The sequence below is a fragment of the Microcaecilia unicolor genome, chromosome 11, assembly GCF_901765095.1.
Source record: "Microcaecilia unicolor chromosome 11, aMicUni1.1, whole genome shotgun sequence".
Lineage (NCBI taxonomy): Eukaryota > Metazoa > Chordata > Amphibia > Gymnophiona > Siphonopidae > Microcaecilia > Microcaecilia unicolor.
In genome coordinates, this window is record NC_044041.1 from 120,872,536 (window position 1) to 120,897,997 (window position 25,462).

Below are 25,462 nucleotides of genomic sequence, written 5' to 3' on the forward strand. Positions count from 1 at the left end.
TGAAATGAATTGTGGGAATCCAGGCATTATTCATCCTAATAGCCTCAAATGGGATAAGAGTCTTGGCTGAAAGTAGCTGTCCCAATACCCATAGGCCCTGACCTGCCCACCACTTAAACACAGCAGTAGTCAACCTAGGCTGAAACCCTGGAGGCTACTGTATGGAAGCATCAAGAAATGTTTGTGGGTGGTAAAATATCTGTATCTAATAGCCTTCCAGGTAGCCAAAGTACATACTACACCATAAGGGACTTGGGGAATCAGCACGTTAAGCTCACCCATCGGGATCCAAGGTAGAACCCGCAAAGGCACATCTCCCACTAATGCCTTCTCCAATTGTACCCATCTTTTATTAGAGAAAGCAACCCACTCAAACAATGCCTTAAGCTGAGAGGCCTGATAATAAGTACCTAAATCCAGTACTCCCATCCCACCATGTTGTTGGTCCACATGCATTCTGCTCTTACCAACCCTTTACATTACATTACACAAGACTTATATTCCACAGGTACCTGTCAGTTCACTGCAGATTACAAAGTAAAAAACTGAACACAACAGAAGTTCAAAAGTAACAACTAATAACCAATATGATCAAATTAATCACTTATCTTCTAATTTAACACACTTCCGGAATAGGAAAGCTTTTAACATCCTTTTATACTCTAGATAAATATTGGTCAATCTAACCAATAGAGGTAGGGAATAGAGACAGCTTGATATAAAAAGGAGATATTAGTAGAAAAGTAAAATAGCAATAATCCATAAGGATTGTGGCCTAATAATAAATGCACTAATTCAGTCATATAAAATGGGGCTTCTTTGCATAATATTTTAAAAACCATTATTCCTAACTTGAATTGAATCCTGGCCTCTACCGGAAGCCAGTTCAACTCAAGGACAGCAGGAGTTACAGAGTCAAATCTATTTAAGGAATAAATTAATCTAATTGCCATATTTTGCACTAATTGAACTATTGAATCAGGGCCTTGGATCATCAGGAATAGACTACATTGCAGTAGTCTATTCTTGATAGAATCAGGGTTTGAACCAGGAGCATAAATGCTGATTAGTCAACATATTTCCTAATGGTTCTACGTTTTTTAAGTAAATAGAAAGATTTTTGTTGACTTCTAAATTAATATGATTTTTCATGGTAAGGATACTGTCTGCCTCAACCGCAAGAATTCTACATGAAATATTATAGAGAATTGGTCCATACCAATAGTGAAGCTTTTGGGTTTCAGCGGATTGTCTGGGGATCCTAATCATAAGAATTTTGTTTTGTCTTTGTTCAGTTTGAGCCAGTTCGATGAGATCCAGCTTTCTATTACATTTAGGCAATGCTGAATGCCCTTTAAGGGGGTAGGCCAATCCTTGGAAACAGGGTACAATAATGTGATGTCATCAGCATAGATAAAAAAAATTTGTATCAACCTGTTCCAGATCTACTCCCAATGGCAGCATCAAAAAATTAAACAACGTAGGTGATAAGGGTGAACCCTGAGGAACTCCACAGGAGGCTCTCCAGGGCTTTGACAGAGCACCTTACCTTTAACACTGTATAATCGATAAGATTAAAAAAAACCATGAAACCACCAAAGGACTTCACCATAGATGCCAAAACCATTAACAGTAGACAACAAATGATCATGGTCCACCAAGTCAAATGCACTAGAACATAAGCATTGCCATACTGGGACAGACCGAAGGTCCATCAATCCCAGTATCCTCTTTCCAACAGTGGCCAATCCAGGTCACAAGTACCTGGCAAGATCCCAGAACAGTAGAACAGATTTTATGTTGCTAATCCTAGAAATAAGCAGTGGATTTTCCCAAGTCCATCTTAATAATGGCTTATGGATTTTTCTTTTAGGAAATTATCCAAACCTTTTTAAAACCCTTCTAAGCCACATTCTGTGGTAATGAATTCCAGAGTTTAATTACACATTGAGTGAAGAAATAATTTCTCTGGTTTGTCTTAAATTTACTACTTAGTAGCTTCATTGTGTGTACCCTAGTCCTAGTATTTTTGGAAAGAGAAACAAGCGATTCACGTCTACCCATTCCATTGCACTCAGTATTTTATAGACCTCTGTCAAATCTCCCCTCAGTCATTTCTTCTCCAAGCTAAAGAGCCTTAAGTGCTTTAGCCTTTCCTCATAGGGAAGTCGTCCCATCCCCTTTATCATTTTTGTCACTGTTCTCTGTACCTTTTCTAATTCATCTTTTTTGAGATGCGGTGACCAGAATTGCACACAGTATTCTAGGTGCGATCGCACCATGGAGCAATACAAAAGCATTATAATATTCTCATTTTTGTTTTTCCTTCCTTTCTAAATAATTCCTAACATTCTATTTATTTTTTTAACCGCTGGTGCATACTGTGCAGAGGGTTTCAATGTATCATCAGCAATAACACTCAGATCCTTTTCCTGGGTGATGACTGCTAATGTGGAACCTTGCATCACGTAGCTATAGCTTGGGTTCCTCTTTCCCACATGCCTCACTTTGCAGTTGCTCACTAGAGAGATCAAATTGAATGATCACTGCACATTGACCTTGGCTTAGCAATGCTTTTCCAAAAGCGACAAGAGATCCCACCACCTTGGGGGCCTATGCTTCCATATGTAGGGAAAAAACTTTTGCTGCTATTTTAAGAGGAAGGACTTTGGGATGGGTAAGGGCAAGCAAGCAAATAAGTATAAAAATCTGGGTAATACTATCATTTTGACATTAACCCTCCTTACCCAGGACACTCATAGCCCCTCCCATCGATCCAATTCTGCAAAGGTCTCCTGCACCAGTGGTGGATAATTTATCTCAAAAAGCTTATCTAGGTTTGCTGGGATATTGATTGCTAAATATCTTATAATAGAGGTAGACCAGCAAAATTGAAAATGGCTCTAAAGGGCTGGCAAGCCTTCATGGGGGACCATGAGATTCAAAATCTCAGATTTGTTGATACTAACTTTGAATCAAGAAAGTTTTCCATAATCCTGCATATTGACTAAAATCACACCCAATGAATACTGAAGGTCCATGACAGTAAAGAGCAAGTCATCAGCATATAAAAATATCTTGTGCTTCTGCTCCCAATTTAATATCATAAATCCCCCATCCTCCCATATACTCTGAGCCAGCAGCTCCATAACTATTGCAAAAATCAGGGGAGACATGGCAGCCCTGCCTTGTCCCCATTTTTAGAGCAAAAAACTCCAAATAGCGTCCACTGATATTTAGGCAGGCCACTGGATCGGCATATATGAGGGACAGCCACCCCAAGAAATTACCTGAGAGGCCAAATTTATGAAGAGTAGCCATCATAAAGGGTCAAAGGACTCCGTTGAAGGCCTTCTCCACATTTTTTGTGAGTACCACTGATAAAGAAGGCTGCTGACGTACTGCCCAAATAAGGTTTAGCAATCTCCGGACAGTGTCATTTGACTGCCTACCTGTAATAAAATCCGACTGATCACCATGGATCAGATCAGGCAGATACTTCTGCAGGCAAGCAGTCAATACCCCTGCAAAGATCTTATAATCCACCCTTACAAAGAGATAGAGCAATATGATGCACACTGGTCTGACACTTTCCCTGACTTTGACAATACGGTTATGCCAGCCTGTCATAAAGAGAGCTGTAGTTTCACAGCTGTCAGAAGCGCTTTGAACATACAAGCCAATGACTCAGCCAGAAGAGGGGCAAACATTTTATAAAACCTTCCAGCCCTGGGGTCTTATTAGCCGAAAGGCACACAGTAACTGAGAATACCCTATCAACCTCAATGGGCCTGGACAGCTGCTCCACCTCCCCCGTTTCAGTTAAGGCAACTCATGCACCCTGCAAATATTGGTTAATTTCCACATCAGTGGGCTCATAGTTAGGCATATACAGACTCTGGTATTAATCAACAAAGGCCCGCCTAATCTGGTCATCACTAGTTGCGCATTCACAATACTCAAGATCAGATTGATTGATTGATTTATAGCATCTATATCCCACAGGCTCAATGTGGCTTACATCTGGATCCTCAGAAGCTTAGCTGAAATTGGGTGGCGGAGCAGGTGGGGGGAAGAGGGGTTGGTGGTTGGGAGGCTAGGATAGGGGAGGGCAGACTTATACGGTCTGTACCAGAGCCGGTGATGGGAGATGGGACTGGTGGTTGGGAGGCGGGAAATACTGCTGGGCAGATTTATACGGTCTGTGCCCTGAAAAAGACAGGTACAAATTCAAGATATGAGTTTATCTTAGGCAGACTAGATGGACCATGCAGGTCTTTTTCTGCCGTCATCTACTATGTTACTATGTTACTATCAGATTACAAGCTTGGTGCTTCCTGAGTTTTTGAGTTAAGAGACGCCCTACTTATCACCTCACTCAAAATAGGCTTGCTGTGTTCTCTGCATCAATCAAGTAATGTCCTCCAGCTTCATATCTTTAAGATTCCTTCTCCTTTCCTCCAATGAGCGGAGGACATCAGCTGAGTGAGGATGCTGTTCATGAGCTCTCTCCAGCTGTTGTATCTCCTTCCAAAGCTTCAATGTATGCTTCTGACAAGTCTTGTGCCTATAGGAGCCTCTAGATATTAATTGGCCTCTCATATAAGGTTTAAAACTTTTCCAAAGTACAACTGAAGTCACTTCTCCCATGTCATCATGGCAAAACATTTGTGTATGTCTTTCTTCAGCTGTGGAAGGATATGAACATCCCTCAATTATTTACATACATATGCCCCCTACCCCCACCCCAAGTGACATAGGACAGCCAGTTTCAGCAATAATGGAGCATAGTCTGACCATACCCTAAGCTCTGTCATAACTCATCTAACTGAAGTACATGCTGCTCTCTGCATTAGCCAAAGATCTATCCTAGTATAAGACCTACATAAATTAGAAAAAAATGTATAATCCCATGTGCTAGGAATAAACAGCATCCACACATCTTCCAAGCCAAGTCTGCGCATAAACTTAATAAGGCAAACTCTGTCCCACCTAGCACATTGAACCATGGGAGTAGAATGATCCAAAAGCAGGTCACAGGTCAAATTAAAATCTCCCCCTACAAATCCCTTCACAAAAACCCACTAATTTTGTTTCCAGTTGTTCAAAAAACTTCCCTTGCTCCTTATTAGAAACACCTGGCCGCCTAGGTCCACCTTCACAAAAATATATCTGCCCTTGGGATTTTTAAGGACTGCCTTGGGAGAACAGCGTACCGTATGATGGATCAAAATTCCCACCCCATTAAGCTTTCTACGATGCCAGTTAGAGGCTAGGAAAATGTGGGAATAACCGTCAGCTTCCCTTGCACAGGTAATAGATGTGTTTCCTGAACAAAGCCATTTGGACCCATAAGGCTTCCTTAAATACAGCTGCCTCTTCTGAGGCAAATTCAAGCCTCTTATATGATTATAAAAGTCGGCCCAAACATCACCAACAATTATACTAAAACCTCAATATCAACCCATCCACACTTTGGCCATAATATCCCATCCATATATTCCCAACACACTGGAGGCATCAAGATCCAAAAAATCAAGGCTCACCATCAGATTCTCAATTTCTGCCATACAACTGTCATCCCCCCTTCTCCTCTTCCCCCATTCTCCTCTCCTACCACCCACTACCCCCAGTCCCCCACCCTTCTCCCCCCTCCCCACAGTTAAATGCAGTCTGCCATTCACACAGCAGATGTGCCATGAAAGGAAGTTGGTCACAGGAGGTCCATGGGAGCCCACCAACTTTGCCAATCCAGATGTGCCGAGCCACCAACAGAATATGTTATGATAGCGAAGCATAAATAAGCCATCAGGTTAAACAGGTCCATATGATCTAAAACCAAACACCCAGAGTTCCTTACACATTAACCCACTCCAGTCAGCGGACATCCCAATCTGTGTGTTGACTTGCATTTGCTTTAGTCACTTTGTGCCAGCAGGGTCTTACCTGGCTGCAACAAAGAAGATAGCTCTAGCCTCTCAGTCTGGGGAAGTAAGCCTGCCGCAATAAGATTGCTTCTGACCTCTGAGACAGACTTGCCATGGTAGGCTTTTCCATCCAAGGTAAAAGTCAGCCCCACCAGAAACATCCAATGGTATTGAGTCTTTTTCTCCTACAATACAGTAGTCAACTCTCGGTATTCATAGTGCTTTTGAAATGTGGAGGGAGCAAGATCCAGATAAATTTCAATTTCTGTGTCCTCTGGCACACAGCACTTGTTCTTTGTCACTGTATTTATAGAAACAGGTGACAATGTCTCTGGGGCCCTGCAATATGATGGGCATGATCAAGCATCAGCGCATCAAGATTGCCCCGCTGTCCATCACCGTGCAAAAGCGCCTCACAGATCTGATGGGTGACCTCCAGACACCGGACCCCTACCTTCACCACCGTCTCTGGGACAACGCATAGCTGTAGGTTGCACTGCTGTTATCTGTTTTTGAGATCTTCCAGCTTTTGAAGGACCTCCTCTTGAGTCTTTTCCGTGGAGCTCAATTGTACTTATAGATGCACAATATCTTCGCCATGCACTTCCATCTGATTCTCAGCCTCTTCCACTGTCTGGCTGAGGTTTCCCATGTCCTTGTGCAATTCATTCATGGCCACTGGCAGCTCTGATCACACTGTGGTAAGGTCTGACTTTAGTTCCAAAACCATCCCAGCAAATCCTCCCGCAGTGCAGCAAGCTCTGGATCGAAAGTCACCATCTTGGCCTCATGGTGGGCTGTCAGGTTGGAGATGGTGCTAGAAAAAGTTTTTATTTCTGTTTGGCGTTTCTTGGAGGCCATTGTTTTGCCAGGCCATCTGCTCCAGTATTAAAAGTTAAAATGGTAGCAATTCAATGTGAATAGGGGCAGATTCCCAATAAAGAAACACAGGCTGCTGTGGAGCTCAGCTTCTATGCAGTCATCTATCTTGATGATATCACTTCCCTTGATGGAGTTAAAATTAAGGATCCTAACTGGCTAAGCAACATGATGCCACTATGTACTGAAACCCTCCATTCTTCATGACCAAAATAGATGAAGAGTCCCACAAGCGGTTGATGTCATCACACAACAACATGTACAGAGATTTTCACTTCATAGCTTTGAATGGTCTAGAAGGTTTTGCACACATGCAGTAGGCACTGCACTGAGGAGCCCTTATCAAAGCACCTCCCATTTTGGGTATCAGTGTTCCCACAGGTTTTTGTCTTAAAATATGATTTTTCTAAATTTTGTGTTTGCCCTGATCAATTATATTCTAAAATTATTCAAAATTCATGTGATTTGGCAGGAGCACATTTTCCAGCTATGGCTGACAAAAAGACTTCTGGTTTAAAAAGGCATGCAGCCTGTAGCTCCAGAACAATAAAGCCAAGCGACTTCTGCATGATTTATTCCAGATTATTCTAGAGCTGATTTCATTAACCTCACCTAAGCACAAACACTCAGGTGCAAACAGAATGTTAGGAATGATTGGGAAAGGAATGGAGAATTAAAACAGAGAATAATATCATAACGTCTCTGTATTGCTCCATGGATATCGCACCTTGAGGGTTGTGTGCAATTCTGGTCCCCGCATCTCACAAAAGATATAATAGAAAAAGTACAGAGAAGGGCGACCAAGATGATAAAGGGGATGGGACGACTTCGCTATGAGGAAAGACTAAAGCGGTTAAGGCTCTTTGGCAGGAAGAGATGGCTGAGGGGCGACATGAAAGATGTCTGTGAAATAATGAGCAGGGTGGAACGAATAAATGCAAATTGCTTGTTTACTCTTCAAAAAAATACAAAGACCAAGAGACATGCCTTGAAGTTACTAAGTAGAACATTTAAAACAAATCAGAAAATATTTTTTTCTCAATACATAATTAAGGTCTGCAATTCATTGCCAGAGGTTGTGATACAAGCAGTTAGCATGCTACATTTAAAAAGGTTTGGACAAGTTTCTGGAGGAAAACTCTACAACCTATTATAGAAATATAGAAACATAGAAAATGACAGCAGATAAAGGCCATATATCCCATCCATATCATTCGCTATCTTTTCGTCCCCCTAAGAGATCCCACATGCCTATCCCATCTCCACCACCTCCACCATTGCTTTTCCGTAGGGGAGAGTAGCATGGAATCTAGATAAGTTTTGGGATTGTGCCAGGTACTTTTAATCTGGATTGGCCACTGTTGGAAACTGGATACTGGGCTTGATAGACCTTTGGTCTGACCCAGTATGGCAGTTCTTAAGTTCTTATGCAGCTGACTGGTGTTATGAGTGAAACAAAGACAATGGACACTCATGGGCAGATTGATTGAAAGCCCTGGGTGTTCCAAACAGCGCTTTAAAAATAGTGCTGGAACAGCGCGGGGCTTTACCGCCCCTATAATCAGAGATAATAGCATGCAAATTTAAGCACGCTATTATTTCTGATCATAGGGTAAAATTCCCCCACATGTTTGACAGATCTAGGCTGTCAAAAGCCCAGACCTGTCAAACACAGGAGCTGGAGGTCCATGGGACCACCAGACCCCAAGTACCCCCACTCTGAGCCAGGTGACACAGGGGCTGGAGGTCCGACAGACATCCAGTCCCTCCGACCCCCCTGACACAAGTTCAGTGGGGCTGGAGATCCAGTGGGTCTCCAGCCCCCACCCCCCCAGCATCCTCTCAAATAGAGCCCTGGTGGCCCAGTGGGCTGGGAGTCAAACCCCCCTGGTCCCTTGACACAGGTTTGGGGGGGCTGGAGATCTGGTGGGTCGCCAGTTCCCCAAATCCCCTCTAGCATCCCCTCACATGCTATCCTGATAGCCTGGGCCGCGAGTCAATCCCCCCCCCCCCCCCCGACCTGGTGGTCTAGCGGCCCTTCCTCACCCCCCCAACCTTCGTTGGAGGAGGGAAGTGGCCTCCCTCCTCTTTCATCGGCGCGCCTCAAAAATGGCGGCGCCCAGCCCTGCCCAGCGCATCCTGGGATGCGCTGGGTGGGGCTTCACATCATATAAAGTTCCCTATTACACTAGTACTCTATAAAAGAAATAGGCACTGCACAGGCACCTAAATATAGGCAAACCGTTATAGAATTGCCTTCCATGGGGCCAGTGTTCAGTAAAATTCCCACAGTATGTTTAGAGTAATGAGCATGCAAATTAATGCCACGTTAAAATCACATCAGTAATTTGCTGTTCAGAACTCTGTGCTAACTTTCTTGTCAGTGCCTGAGTGCTGATTGGCTAGGGCACTGTGTTGACAGTAAAAATAATTAAATATAAAGTATGCTGTGACAACCCCCAACCGTTAGAGCATTCAGTGGACAATAAGGTGTGAACTAACTCAGCACTAACCTTATTGCGCCGGCTTTAGTTTTGAACATTGACCCCCATGTGCTTTGTGATCCTGTGTGCATGTGACCACCAGTCCCGCCTCCCACCACCGGCTCTGGCACAGACCGTATAAGTCTGCCCAGCACCATCCCCGTCTCCTGCCACCGGCTCTGCCACCCAGATTGGGTGGCAGAGCCGGTGGCGGGAGGCGGGGGTGGTGCTGGGCAGACTTATACGGTCTGTGCCAGAGCCGGTGGTGGGAGGCGGGACTGGTGGTTGGGAGGTGGGGATGGTGCTAGGCAGACTTATACGGTCTGTGCCAGAGCCGGTGGTGGGAGGCGGGACTGGTGGTTGGAAGGCGGGGATAGTGCTGGGCAGACTTATACGGTCTGTGCCCTGAAAAGGACAGGTACAAATCAAGGTAAGGTATACACAAAAAGTAGCACATATGAGTTTATCTTTTTCTGCCGTCATCTACTATGTTACTGAGATAAATTCATGTTCTTACCCTGTGTTTATACCTCTCATTATCTCTACATCTGTCCCTGTCTCTTTGTCATGCAGAGGCAACGGTGCTGAGTTATGACGGCAGTATGTATATGAAGGTAATGCTTCCAGGGGCGCAGCATACAGAAGCTGAGGATGTCTCACTGCGTTTCATGTCCCAACGTGCCTACGGCCTGCTCATGGCCACCACTTCCAAGGAGTCAGCTGACACCCTGCGCCTGGAGCTGGACGGAGGGCAGATGAAACTCACTGTCAATCTAGGTAACTGCCTCGGCCACCCAGTCTGGGCAGAATTCATCTCATGACCTTTATGATGACAGAGCCCAGGTACTGCTGGAATCCCACCGTGAACTGAGCTGGGGCAATTATTGGGGAGAAACATGGCATCCTCTGGGGAGACTTCATCCCTTTCCGCCCTTCCTCTGTTCCCAAACATATGTTTGTGGATCCATATAAAGGACTTGGAGGTTTAGCTTGTCTGAAAAAAAACATGGGAGGGTGTTTGGGGATATAGCTGCTGCTCAGAGAGATACCAGCAGGTCCTAGGGCCTCTCCAGCTCCATCTATAGGAAACAGCAATACCCTTCCACACTCAGTCTCCCTTGAGACCTGGGATCTTTTACAGTTACCAGTTCTCCATCCCTAGGATGATGTCTCTGAGGCTGCTCTTTCCTGCAAATATCCATCCCTCCATCTATGTATTTGTCTAATGGTGTGGCTTGGAAGTGGGAAGCAGCCAGACCCAGGCAGGTGCAGATTGGCTGCAGAAGGATAATGGTTTGCTAAAGATGGGGCTGGGTCTTTTGCTGGTTTTTCACCCTTCAGTGGAGGAGATCTGCGACCCCCAGCAAACTGCTCAGGAACCAAAAGACCCCCTCAAAACCTGCCCTTCTTTGCCCAAGTTCCTTACAACCCACCTTCCCTTCCACAAACAATCCTGCATTCTGCCATATTTTCTCAAACTCTGCTGTACCCTTCTAGCCACCAGCCCTGTCCCACTCTCCTCACCTAGCCTTTCCCCACCCAGACTACAATCTTGTTGTACTCTGCCTAACCCTCTTATCCCCCATGCCATGACCTCCTCTCCCCAACGCCTGTTCCCCAATCATTCCAACCCCATGCATGCCACTTCTCACCCCTGCCTTCCCTCCCTCTTTCCCTGCCCCCTCTTCCATTCCCTCCACTGTGCCCAACCCTTATTCCCTGCTTTTCATCTCTCTCATCCTTTCACAATTACTCTGTTCCCCTTTTCTCTCATTTCTATCCTCCTCTCTTTCACTCTGCTTTTCCTTTCTCTCACCTTTCCTTCTCTACCCCATCTTGCTGTCCCTTCTTCTCAGCCCTTCCCTTCTCCCTATGGGTATTGAGTGGCATCTCTGGTTTCGTGGCTGTTTGTGTCCTGCTTTTCTGTCGCGGTTGACGACACGTGACAGGCCGCAAGCCGTGTGCTCAGTGTAATGTGCTAGCTCCCCCTGGCAAGCCTTCTGGAACCTTTCTGTGCTGTGAAACAGAGGGGGAGGGGCTTCATAACGGGGTAACGGTTCCAGAGGGATTTTGACTCGGGAGCTGGCAACATGATGAAGAGGGGATTTGAGGCCCCGGCACAGCCGTGTACAATAGGAAGAGGGAGGGTCATCAGAGAACAGGTGGCTCCCCCTCCCTATGTGAGCATGGAGGTGCTCAAACAGGGACCCTTCTCCTCTAGCTCTGAGCCGGAGAGGGGTATCCCCCCTCTCCTTCCCTCTGGACGGCTGCAGTTTGCAAAGTGGCCATTTCAAGGAAGGGGAGGATTCTGCAGTGGGAACACAAAGGAGAGTATGCTGATGCCCAGAGAGATCCGAAAGAGGGGGTTACCCCTTCCCTAACAGAATGACCCAGCAGAGAAGGCTATCCCTGCCCAGAAACACCTAGCAAAGAGGATGCTTCTTATCTGGACGCACAGTAGTGAAGGTGACCCTCTTAGACACAAAGATTCAGCAAAGAGGTTTACTGCATACCCAGACAGAAGGGATTCCAGCAGAAGCAGCTAACATGTACCCATACAGAGAAAATTAGTGAAGGGGCCACCCCTTGTCCAGTCAGTAGGACCCAACAGAAAAAATTACCCACTGCTCAGCCAAAGAAACCTAGCAGAAGGGCTGCCCCCAAGAAACCTAACAGAAGGGGCTACCCCTTATCCAGACACAGACCCAGCAGAGATATCTATTTACTCTCTTGAGAGACCCAGGACAGGGGGAAAGCGGGAAAAGGGGGGATTTGGATTTAGCTCATGCCTTTCTCATTTACTTAGGCACCCCATTCCCAGAAAAGAGAGAACCCATCTCCAGACAGACCCCAGTAGGAGATTTGAAAATGCAAAAAGGTTGGGACAGGGGTTTGGGGGGAGGGGAGTAGAGGGAGAATCTGAAATGGCCGCCTTGATGCACGTGTTTGTCCCCGGAAGCTGGACTGTGATTTGATTGGTTGTCTGCAGAAGTAACCTTGAAGGATATAAACAAACTGCTTTGTGTTTTCTCTCCCCCTTGCCCAGACTGTATCCGGACAGGCTGCAGTCCCAGTAAGTCCTCTTCTCTTTCTCTCTGCCTTTTCCCTTCCTATGTTCCTCGTTGTCATGGCATGTGCTCTTCTGAAAAGATTGGGGGTGGGGCTTCTGTCTTTGGGTATCAACCATCACCTGCCAGACTCATCCCAAGGTATCCCTGGGACCTGTAATTCGCATTCTCAAATGAGAAACTCCGGATTCTACAGTGTATTCAAGGGCAGGAGGACCCAAAAATACACAGGTGATACCTCTCAGCCTCTTAATGCACACTACAAAGTGCAAGATTCAGGAAACCTCATCTTCAGTGGTGAGGCTTAAGGGGTTTTGCTGAGTCTGAGGGATTGAACAAATGCACAGTGAAAGGCCTTGGTGATATGGCCATCCCAGGTTGTGGGCATTTCCAGGCTCCCATGGTGTACTGCAGCAGATGATATAGTACCTGAGGCTGGAAGTAGCTGGTGGATGTCCTGCCCTTGTTGAGAGAGGCCCTGTAAGGGAGAATTCCTGATGGGAGCTGACTGGGAAGGAACAAGGTCTTTCCAGGGGCATGGCAGGTGAGGTGGGTGGACTTCAAAGAGTAAGGAGTGAGGTCTTGCAGGCGTAGGGTTACCATATGGCACCAGAAAAGGGAGGACAGATTGAGCCAGTCTGGGTTTTACTTCTATTGCTTTCAATGGAAGCAAAACCCGGACTGGATCAATGTGTCCTCCTTTTTCTGGAGCCATATGGTAACTCTATGCAGGGGGGGAGGGGGAAGAATCCTTGATGGCAGTGGAAGAAACCCAGATGGAAAGGGGGATTTGGATTTAGCAGACACCTTTTCAGTAATAGCTCAGGGCAAGTTATTTCCAGGTACTGTAGGTATTTTTCTGTCCCTGGAGGGTTTACAATCTGTGTTTGTACCTGAGGCAATCGAAAGTTAAGTGACTTACCCAAAGTCACAAGAAGATTCAGTGGGTTTTGAACCCTGGTTTCCCTGGCACACAGAGGAGAAGAGAGGCTATGCAGAAGGAGGAAGCCTCAGTAAGAGCAGGAAGGAAAAGTATAAAGAGAAACCTTATTTGGGGGGCAAGGGGAGGGACCCTGATGACAGCTGATGAGAGACCTCACAGTAGGGGGTAGTAATCAAAGACACCAGCTTTCTAAGTGCTCTGCACCTGTTGATTCTGTCTTCCTCTTCACTTGTTCAATCTACTATACCTGTTGCAGCTGAAAAGATTAAAGGAGTGGTGTTGTTTGATTGGGGGTGTTCAGGCACCAATGTACATAGAAGCCACCTTTTCAAAATTATAGGCGATACTAAACCCAAAGAAAATTAGCTCTCCCTGGGACAGAGTCAAGAAATTTGATCAATACTGGGGGGTATTCAAGCACCTACAGAGCTGGCTCCTATGCCTGTGTACTATTGAGTTGGTGCCTACGGTGGTAATGAAGTCAGATTTTGGATGGAGATGTGGTGTCTGTGTGGACGGACAGTGCCACCTAGTGCTTAGGACAGTGAACCTGCAGAGCGTGTCTCCTGCTCTGGGCTTCAGGCTTTCTGCTGGCTGTTTGTTTTCATAATTAGAGACTGTGGGAGGGTGTTTTGAAAGCTGTGAAGTGACTGTCTGGCAGGAAAATGGCAAAAAATCAGACACTGGAAATTGTAAATATATAAATGCATATATATCTGTAGCTATTAAGTTTTTAAAAAACCAATTACGAGCTCTGACTCCCAGCAAATGTTAGTATCGGTATCTTGTTAACAAGAGAGCTGCCTCCTACCAAACAACCCCCCACCTTCCCATATCTGGAGAAACATGGTTATGTTAGTGTGTATACGGGTTTTGAGCACAGGCTTAACTATGCACACTTATATATACATGCACACAGACTTTCCTGATCCATATAGAGGGGCATAATCGAACGGGGGTGCCCATCTATAAGGGTGGCCATCTGTAATGACAGCCCCGTCAAGCAGCTTAACCGACTGTATTATCGATGGCCGGCCATCTTTCGTTTCGATAATACGGTCGGGGCGGCCAAATCTCAACATTCAGGCCGCCCTTACAGATCACCGGCATTAGAGATGGCCGCCATTGGTTTTTGCCGATAATAGAAACTAATGGCGGCCATTTCAAACCCGGCCAAATCTAAGCCATTTGGTCATGGGAGGAGCCAGCATTTGTAGTGCACTGGTCCCCCTCACACCAACCGGGCACCCTAGGGGGCACTGCAGTGGACTTCACAAATTGATCTCAGGTGCATAGCTCCCTTCCCTTGGGTGCTGAGCCCCCCAACCCCCCCAACCCCACTCCCCACAACTGTACACCACTACCATAGCCCTTATGGGTGAAGGGGGGCACCTACATGTGGGTACACTGGGTTTTGGGCGGGTTTTGGAGAGCTTCCATTTACCACCACAAGTGTAACAGGTAGGGGGGGATAGGCCTGGGTCCGCACCCACTAAAACTGCTCCAGGGACCTGCATACTGCTCTTATGGAGCTCGGTATGACATTTCAGGCTGGCATAGAGGCTGGCAAAAAAATGTTTTTAATTTTTTTTTTAGAGTGGGAGGGGGTTGGTGACCACTGGGGGAGTACGGGGAGGTCATTCCCGAGTCCCTCCGGTGGTCATCTGGTCAGTTTGGGCACCTTTTTGAGGCTTGGTCCTGAAAATTATGGACCAAGAAAAGTCAGCCAAATGCTCATCAGAGCCGGCCTTTTTTTTTCCATTATCGGCTCAGGCCGGCCATCTCTTAACCACACCCCCGTCCCGCCTTCGGTACACTGCCGACACACCCCCTTGAACTTTGGCCAGCCCTGCAATGGAAAGCAGTTGAAGCCGGCCAAAATCGGCTTTCGATTATACTGATTTGGACTGAAGATGGCCGCCCTTCTCCTTCGAAAATCAGCAGGATTGTCTACATCTGTGAGAGAGACCCTGTTGCACACAGTTCAGCAGATTTTGAAGGGTCAGAAACCCATTCTGTGTTCCTGGTGAGTTCATGGAAAGGGCTACGTCTTCATCCATCAGCTCAGGTATGGCTGTGCGTCTGTATGCATATATTTTTTTCACAGGATTTGATTTTTCACCTTCCTTTTACAAAGGTGCACTGGCGGTTTTAGGGCGCGCTACTCATTAGCATGTGCTAAATGCTAGCAATATATGGTTGACTTTAATGTTTAGCGCGTGCTTATTTTTAGCAAGCGCTAAAAACGCTAGTGTACCTTTGTGAAAGGACCCCTAGATTAGCTCGAAGCAAGTTTACAATCAATAAAATAGCCTCGTACATTATATCCGATTTAGTGCCAAACTCAACTCTGGCTACCTTGTTGGGCAGACTGGAGGGACATGCAGGTTTTTATCTAAAGTGCTCATTTTCAAAGAATACTTACAAAGTTACGTGGAGGGGCATTTTTGATATGACGTCTAAGTCCGACTTTGGATGTTTTGCGGAATACGTCCAGAAACTGAGTAGTGAAAATGACCGTTTTCAAACCAGAAAAATGTATATCTTTTTTTTCCCCAAAAAATGGCTATTTGCTAGGTCTTTGTGTTCTGTGCGTTTATCTTTTTGGTCTATTTTTGACCCCACCCCCACCCCCCACATCCAAGTGAAAAACGCACAAAATCACAACATTGGGATGTAGGAGGATAGAGCATTCTTAGTAGACTGGGCACACAAACATCCCAGAAGAGCAGTGGGACACCCTTGGGGGCATTGCAGTGGACTTCACAAAAAAGCTCCAAGGTATACATCTCATCATTGCTCCATTATATTGTATAGTGAGCCCTCCAAAACCCACCAAATACCTACTATACTCAATTGCACACTACTACAATAGTCCTTATGGCTGCAGGTATCACCTATATGTGAGTACAGTAGGTTTTTGGGGGTGGGGAGGGGCTGACAGTTTCCACCACAAGTGTAACAGGATGGATTATGGACTGGGTCCCCTTCTCCACTGTGCACTGCACTGCCTACTAGGCTACTCCAAGGACTTGCTTGCTGCTCTAATAGGACTGGCTATAACATCTGAGGCTGTCATAGTGGCTGGAATATACTTTTCTTTTACGCTTTTGGGGGATGGGAGGGGGTCAGTGACCACTAGGGGAGTAAGGGGGAGGGTCATTCCATTAGTCCTCCGATGGCCATCTGATCATTTAGGGCACTTTTTTGTGGCTTATTTGTTCTAAAAACGGTCTAGCTCAAAACATCTTAGTTTTAGTCCTGCACGTTTTTGTATGGTTCCTTTATGACTGAAAAATGTCCAAGTCTTAGGAACGTCCAGATCCCGCCCTTAACAAACCCCCAACATGCCCCGTTGAGATTTGGATGTACTACATACAAACTGCATAGAAAAATATCTAAAAAAATAGGTTTTGAAAATACTGATTTGGACGTTTTTTTGAGAAAAACGTCCAAGTACTGCTTGATGCCACTTTTTAGATGTTTTTCTCTTTTGAAAATGAGCCCCATAGTAATCTATGTAACTTTGTGGGTTTGTGTGCTTTGAAAGTGAGCTTTCACATTACGCATCGATTAAACAATCTTTTCCTACTACATCACCATTTAAAATCACTAAAAAATCTTCTTATAAAACCACAGATTTTAAACCATGTTTCAATGTTTCTTTTAAATACCAAGTATGGTTTATGGCTTATTAGATTTAATATACCGCCTTTCCTGAACACCTAACAAGGCGATTTACATTAAAATCAAAAATATAGAAAATTATGAAAAGAAAGACACACATAAACAAAAACTAGTTCAGTCAAAGTACTATATAGGAGAGTATTTGGTGCGTTGGTAAGTCAGGTTTAAAATATACAGTTCAGAAATATACAGACCTGGAGCATTTTAATGTTCTCAGTTCCTGTGGAATAGAATTGAACAATTTTTTATCCATTGTCTTAAAAATTCTTGATTGTGTTGCTTGCAGTTTAATATCACCAGGTATCCACAAGCATCATTTATGTTAGGAGCACATGTTTCTTGATTGTTCATATATTTTTAACAACCAGTAAGAAAAATAGCTTAGCTAGCACAGCTTTCCCAAGGAAAAGCAGGAGGGCGACATAGATAAAACAGGAGACTTTTTTCTTAAAAGGACCCAACATAGCACCGTGTTCGACCAAGTGCCTGCCTCAGGGGTCTTTTCAAAAAGTCATAATGGTTACTCAAGGTTCAGCATTTTGCTTTATGCTTTTGTCCTTTGATTTGGATCCTTTTTGGTTTTTGTTACCGTGTCTTTGTAAAGACCGCATGTATCATTGTGATTTAACTACTACTACTTAACATTTGTAAAACGCTACTAGGGTTACGCAGCGCTGTACAATTTAACATTATTATTTTATTGCATTTGTATCCCACATTTTCCCACCTTTTTGCGGGCTCAGTGTGGCTTACAATATGATATGAATGATGGAAGTACAATTTGTTACAGCTTGGTTATGGATTACATTGTGAAGAGTTATGCGAGACAATCAAAGTATTGTTGCAGAATATAACAATGGATCAAAGCTTTGAAACATTGGAAGGAGACAGCGGGAAGCTAGAAGGGCATTATGTGTGGTATACATATTTCTGTGGGTAAATGTATGAGTGAGGTTAGATTACGGGGGTGAGAGTTCAGAAATGGATGTATTGATGCATTAGTGAACAGTGAGTGTGGACTTCATGTGTTTTGGTTCTTTCCGTAAATTTTATCAAAAAGATGGGTTTTTAATAATTTGCGGAAGGAGGCTTGCTCGTAGATCATTCTCAGGTTGCGCGGCAGTGTGTTCCAGAACTGCATGCTCATGTGAGAAAAGGTTGATGCGTGTAGCGTCTTGTATTTTACGCCCTTGCAATTAGGGAAGTGGAGGTTGAGGAAGGTTCGGAATGATCTTCTAGTGTTTCTGGGTGGTAAGTCTATTAACTCAGACATGTAGGCTGGAGTTTCGCCGTGAATGATTTTGTGGATTAATGTGCATACTTTAAAAGTAATGCGTTCCTTGAGTGGAAGCCAGTGTAGCTTCTCTCGTAAGGGTTTTGCACTTTCATATTTTGGTTTTCCAAAGATGAGTCTGGCTGCTGTGTTCTGGGCTGTTTGAAGTTTCCTCAATATTTGCTCTTTGCAACCTGCATACAGTGAGTTGCAGTAATCCAGATGACTGAGTATGAGGGATTGCACTAGGCTACAAAAGACGGATCTTGGGAAGAATGGTCTTATTCTTTTCAGTTTCCACATGCAGTAGAACATCTTTTTGGTTGTATTGTTTGCATGAGTTTCGAGTGTTAAGTGGCGGTCGATAGTGACTCCAAGGATTTTTAGCGTTTCTGAGATTGGAAGGTTTAGTTTTGGTGTGTTTATACATGGAAGGACAGTCCCTGCTCAAGGAGCTTACAATCTAAAAGACAGGTGTACAATCTAAAGACAATCTAAACAATCTAAAGACAAGTGTACAGTCAAAAGACAACTGTAGAACAAGGTTCCATTGCGACTCTTTGAAAAGACCCCTGAGGCAAGAACTTGGCAGAAACACAGTGCCGTGTCGGGTCCTTTTAGAATAAAGTCTCCTGTTTTATCTACGTTGTCCTCCTGTTTTCCTTGGAAGAGCTGTGTTGGCTACACTACTTTTCTTACTGGCCCTTACATTTGCAGTGTCTCGCGGTCCTCCACTTTTGTGGTTTTTCTCATGTATTTTTAACAAATCAATTAAGTATACAGAGCCTTCTCTATTTAATCCATTAAAAACTAAGGGGTCCTTTTACAAAGCTGTGGTAAAAAGTGGCCTGCGGTAGTGTGTTCGTGTCTTTTTGGCACGCGCTGGGCCATTTTTTACTGCGGCTGGGAAAAAGGCCATTTTTAATGGACTGGGAAATGGGGTGTGCGCAAAAATTAAAACTAGTGCATGCCTATTTACAGCCTGAGCCCTTACTGCCAGCCCTAGTGGTAAGGGCTCATGTGCTACCTGCACAGTAACCATGCAGTGCGCCAACATGGCCGCGCTGCTGATTACCACTGGGAACACCCTGCAGTAGAAAATAGAAAACTATTCGGCGCTTGCCAGACTCAGAATTATCATCGGGTGCATGCGCTACCCCTGAGGTAGTGCCAATTAGGTGCACGCTACCCACACGTTAGCTCTCCCACGGCTTTGTAAAAGGGCCCTTAAAGGAAAAATATTCAGTCAGCAGCAGTGAGCAGTTTATTTAGCCTCCGCCGACTTTATGCCCTGATATTGGATGCTGGGCCATCTCGGGGCACCGGCATTAAATATCTGGATATGTGTGGACCGCTGCAACTCAACCCAGTTAAAGCCAATATTTAGCCCTTAACTGGATAGGTGAAACCAGACAATAGATAGGACTGTATTTTATGTGGGCCCATTTGTCTGGATATTTTCCCCCCGATATTCAGCCGATGGTGGTCAGCGTTTTTTTAAACTCTGATTGTCGCCAGCTAAATCAACCCCCGATATTCTGTACTGATCCATGTCCGAACACCGGCACTGAATATCAGGGATAATTTTGGGTGGCCTGGCCACCCAGTGCTTATGTGGGTCCAGCTGAATATCAGGCCAGGATCCGCATAAACCTTGTTTTTTAAACTTTTTTTTAAAAAGCAGCCCCGAATCCCCGTCTCACCCTCCTCCCGCTCCAATGTCCCCTCCTTCCCTCCCCCCAGCCCGCATCAAGATGAACCCCCCCCCCCCCACACACACACACATGATCCCCCGGCCCTCCCAACTGTGTACATCCCTGGTGGTCCAGCGAGGTTGTTGGGGGCAGGAGGGCAGCCCCTTTGCTGTTGCGGCGCCTCTGTAAAATGGCTGCTGCGACCTCTCATGGCAGTTTGACGTATGATGGTTCACAGTTGGAGGGTCCCTGGAGTAGTCTAGTAGTGGTGCAGTGCACTGCAGACAGATGGACCCAGGCTTCTACCTCCCCCTACCTGTTACACTTGTGGAAGAAACTGAGAGTCCTCCAAAACTCACCAGAAACCCACATATAAGTGCCCCCTTCACCTGTAAGGGCTGTGGTAGTGGTGTACAGTTGGGGGTAGTGGGTTTTGGGGGGCTCAGCAGACAAGGTAAGGGAGCAATGGTCAGATGTGTACCTGGGAGCATTTTATGAAGTCCACTGCAGTGCCCCCTAGGGTATCCTATTGCTTTCCTGAGTTGTCAGGAGGACCAGTGTACTAAAAATGCTGGCTCCTCCTACATCCCAATGGCTTGATTTTGTGAGTTTTGCACTTGGACTTTCTTTTCAAAAATGGACCAAAAAATAAAACGTCCAAATCACAAAAACTTCTATTTTCGAAAACGAAAGATAGATGTTTTTCTTTTTTGAAAATGACCTTCTTTGCTAGTCAGATTTTAGACATTTTTTTGCAAAACGTCCAAAGTCAGACTTAGACATCATATCGAAAATGCCCCTCCACATCACATAAATTATAATTAAATAAAATCTGCATGCAATCTGTCAATACCATATATTTCAATATATTCAAAATATCAGGCTTTGAAGGCTACAAGTAAAACCAAATGCAACATTATATCCTGTGATACAATGCACAGTTAAATCACTTTGAATATCGATCCCTAAGCAAACAATCCGAAATCCAGGTGTATTCTATAATGGCACATGAAACTTAATTGGCTTAACAAGCCAATCAGCGTTGATAAAAGCACTAATTGATAATAATTAGAATTTACTCATACAACTCGCTAAGCTTATTCTGTAATGAACTGCACCTACATTCTAATGCGCACAGTTCAAAAGGGACATGGCTAAGGGTAGGGAAATGGGCATTTCCTGGACGTTCCAAAGTTTATGCCTGTAGTTATAGAATATGGCCCAGAGCGTGCAAATCTACACGCAGAGATTTACTCCATATTTTCGTTGGTGTAAATGGAAGCGCGTAGTTTTAGGCACTGGGATATCAAGTAAATGTATTTTATATACCGCGCCTAACTCTAGATGCCGCTTATACAATTCACTTAGGCGGAAATGTTTTCTGCATGGATTTTTTTAGGCGTCTTATATAGAATCTGGCCTGGGGGCAATTCTGTAAAGGGCGCAAAAGATTAGGTCCCCAAAATTTGTGCACTATGGGCCCCTTTTACAAATTGGCAGTAAGCCCAATGTGGGCTTACCGCTCGCTAAAAAGGAAGTACCGTAGGAGCCCAGCGGTAATTCCCACAACCAGCGCCATCATATCCGGCACTACCCAGTGGTAATGTTACCGCTGGGTTAGTGCGGGAGCCCTTACCACCACCTCAATGGGTGGTGGTAAGGACTCTGTCCCCAAAATGGCCACGTGGCAAGTGCTTCATGGCAGGGGCATAGCTACGTGGGGCCACGGAGCATGGGCCCCCACAGATTACGCCCTGGCCCCCTTTACATTTGACACCCCCCCACCGTCACCGCCCGCCCTGCCGCCGCATCAGGTACCTTGTTTGCTGGCAGGGGTCCCCAATCCCTGCCAGCTGAATAGTCTTCTTCAGCACCAGTCGACTCCGGTGCCTTCGTAGTGGGATCATCTGTTTCTGACGCCTTACGTCCTGCACGGGGTTACATGCATGGTGCAGGACGTAAGGCGTCAAAAACAGATGATACCACAACGAAGGCATCGGAGTCAACCAGCGCTGAAGAAGACTCTTCGGCTGGCGGGGATTGGGGTCCCCTGCCAGCAAACAAGGTACCTAATGCAGCGGCAGGGTGGGGGGTTGCAGTTGCAGTGGTGGTCCAAAGTGGTGGGGCGGGGGTGCGGTTGCGGCGGCGGGGGGGGGGGGGGTCCAAAGTGGCGGTGGGGTCGGCGGCGGCGAGGGGGGTCGGCAGCGGAGGGAGGTGGCTAAACAGTGCCCCCACCTCGGGCTCTGGCCCCCCCTCCCGCCGAGGTCTGGCTACGCCCCTGCTTCACGCCACTTCTTTTAAAAAGAGAAAGACCTACCTTTTACCCACTGCGGTAAAAGGGAACCTTGGTGTGCACCAAAAACATGCACCGACGCCAGTGCAGGCCCCCTTTTGCTGCAGCTTGGTAAAAGGGGCCCTAAGACAGTATTCTATAATGGGATCTGGGCACCCAGATTCTGATATAGAATAAGTCTAAGTTGGCATTTGGGCACCAACATTTTCATCATGTAAAAGGCAGGTGTAAATGTTGGCAGCTAGACGCAACTTATGGTATTCTATACGTGTTGGTGCCTAAATATGCAACCCGCTCATGCCCCACCCATGCACAACCCCTTTACAGTTAGGGCTAAAGCACTTAGGTGCTCACATAGGGCCAAATTCTATAAATGACGCCTTAAAAATTGATGTCAAAAAACCATGCTGTTAACGTGATTCTATCAACTATGCCTAAAAGTAGGCATAGTTTATAGAAAACGCTCACGCATTGTTCTTGTGACTACAATTTAGGCTAATCCATTTAGGCTATCTAAAACCAGGCTTAAATACCTGCGCCTAACTTAGTTGCAGATCGGGTGTATTCCAAAATGGTGCAAATAGATTTGTGAATTGCCCACAACCCACCCATTCCACACCCATGACCATGCCTCCTTTTTGACTGCACACATTAGAATTTACATGCCCCATGTTGTAGAATATGCCTAGAAAGTTGTGTGCGTAAATTCTAATTAAAGCCAATTAGTGCCGCTAATCGGTTGTTAAGTACCAATTATCGGCACTGATAGGCTTGTTAATCAAATAACAAGCCATGTGGCCAAATTAGCACGTACAACTTAATTCATCCTTTATAGGATTTGGGGGTTATATAACTGCAGTTGGGTGCTTAACTGTTGTTTACCCCCATTTGACCTCCTAAAATGAGGTGTCTTATTGACATCTAATCTGCCCACTACTAAGAATTAGGGGTTCTGTTTCTGTATATAGTATCATAGTAGATGACAGCAGGTAAAGACCTGTACAATCCATCCAGTCTGCCCAATAAGATAAACTCATTACATATGGTATGATGTGATACATCATATGTATACCTGACCTTGATTTATCCTTGCCATTTTTAGGGCATAGACCTAGAAGTGTGCCCGGCACTGGCCTTGTTCTAAAATTTCTGAAGTTGTTGTCAAAGCTCCTGAAAAACTCTACTCTGTTCAGCCTCGATCAGGGCACAGACCATAGAAGTCTGCTCAGCATTGGCATTCCTACCTAATCTCTGCTATGATTTTTTGGATCCATTCCTTCTAAACATGATTCCTTTCTGTTTGTCCCATGCATTTTTGAATTCTGTTACCGTATGCATCTCTACCACCTCCTGTGTGTGTGTGTGGGGGGGGGGGGGGGGGGGGGCATTCCAGGTATCTACCACCTGCTCAGTGAAAAAATACTTCCTGACATTATTCCTGAGTCAGCCCCTTTTCAACCTCAATTCATACACTCAAGTTCTACTGCCTTCCCGTCTGCAGTGTATTTAGATTTTCAGAAAGCTTTTGACAGTCCCTAATGAGAGAGAGACTCCTGAGAAAATTAGAAAGCCATGGGATAAGAGACAATGAGGGGCATTTTCGATAGAACGTCTAAATCAGAATTACAAAAACGTCCAAATTCTGAACAGGAAAAAAGGCCATTTTTGAAAAAGATAGACGTCTATCTTTTGTGTTCGAAAATGCTTTGGGCGTCTTGTGATTTGGATGTACTTTTTTTTTGGTCCATTTTCGAACAAAAGACGTCCAAATGCAAGCTCTCCAAAAAAGAGGAGTGGCTTAATGGTTAGTGCAGCGGGCTTTGATCCTGGCAACATGGGTTCAATTCCCACTGCTGCTCCTTGTGACTTTGGGCAAGTCAAATGCATAAGGAGCATTTTTGGATATGACATCTAAGTCTGAATTTGGATGTTTTTTTTTTGTAAAACATTCAAAATCAGAACAGGAAAGGTCATTTTCTACAAAAAAAGGTCTATCTTTTCCTTTTGAAAATGCTGTTTGGAAAAATGTTTTGTGATTTGGGGGAGTAAAGGGAGGTGAGGTGATCCCCAGTTCCCTTCAGTGGTCATCTGGGGCACCTCTGTGAGGAGTAGCATAGTGGTTAGTGCAGGAGACTTTGATCCTGGGGAAGTGGGTTCAATTCCCATTGCAGCTATCTTTTATAAAAACAGGTCTAGCTCAAAACATCTAAATTTTAGTCTTGGACATTTTTGTTTTGTTCCATTATGACTGAAAGACGTCTAAGTCTTAGGAACGCCCAAGTCCCGCCTTGAACACACCCCTGGCATGCCCCCTTGAGATTTAAACGTTCTTCTGACAGACTTCAGAGAAAGACGTCTAAACATAGCTTTCAAAAATACTGAGTTGGACGTCTTTGTGAGAGAAATGTCCAAATGCAGACTTAAGTCACTTTTTGGACGTTTTTTCTCTTTTGAAAAAGAGTCTGAATGTCCTGTTGTGGATTTGGAACTGGTTAAAAGACAGAAAACAAATGGGTAGGGTTAAATGGCCATTTCTCTCAATGGAGGAGGGTAACTAGTGGAGTGCCTTAGGGATCTGTAATGGGACCGGTGCTATTCAACATATTTATAAATGATCTGGAAATAGAATGGCAAGCGAGTTGATTAAGGGGCCCTTTTTCTAAACTGCAATAAGAAATGGGCTTAGCGCATCCTTACTTGGGTGTTTCCCAGGCACTGAGCTCATTTCTGGCACAGCTGTAAATTTGGACTGTTAAATCATTTTTTTGTCATATTAAAAACAATTACTGTAGAAGCATTTACCTCCTCCTCGTATTATGGATGCGCTAACCATGGCAATAATGTCAGCACACTAGCCAATTAGCGCATCAGTGCACATTCCCTGTCTCTGACACATCCCCTCCAAAAACATACAAAAAAATACTTTCCACTTAGCATATGCAGATGGCAAAACTAATGCAGAATGCTTCAGCACGTCCTGCCTTAGGCCATTTTCATTGCATTAGGCACATATTAGCACATAACGCAGCTTTCAAAAGGACCTCTAAATTTGAAAATGACACAAAACAATTCAAAGTTGTTAAATCGTATGCAGACTATGAGAAATTACAGGAGGACCTTAGGAAATTGGTAGTCTGGGCATCCAGATGACAAAAGAAATTTAACATGGATAACTGCAAAGTGATGCATATTGAGAAAAATAATCCACATCGCAG

General features: G+C 45.0%; 1 protein-coding gene across 24 annotated transcripts in view; it reads left to right on the forward strand.

The window, feature by feature from the left end:
• The window catches only part of NRXN2 (neurexin 2), a 1,346,335-nt gene that overhangs the window by 390,277 nt on the left and 930,596 nt on the right, over positions 1-25,462 (forward strand). For 13 of the 24 annotated variants that reach the window (XM_030218492.1, XM_030218493.1, XM_030218509.1 and 10 more), the window contains 2 exons: positions 9,863-10,066; positions 12,336-12,362. In XM_030218492.1, the coding sequence (XP_030074352.1) occupies positions 9,863-10,066; positions 12,336-12,362 (231 nt within the window). Of the gene's footprint in view, positions 1-9,862; positions 10,067-12,335; positions 12,367-13,183; positions 13,189-25,462 lie in introns of all 24 variants that reach the window. The other 11 variants (XM_030218499.1, XM_030218500.1, XM_030218506.1 and 8 more) reach the window with 3 other exon arrangements.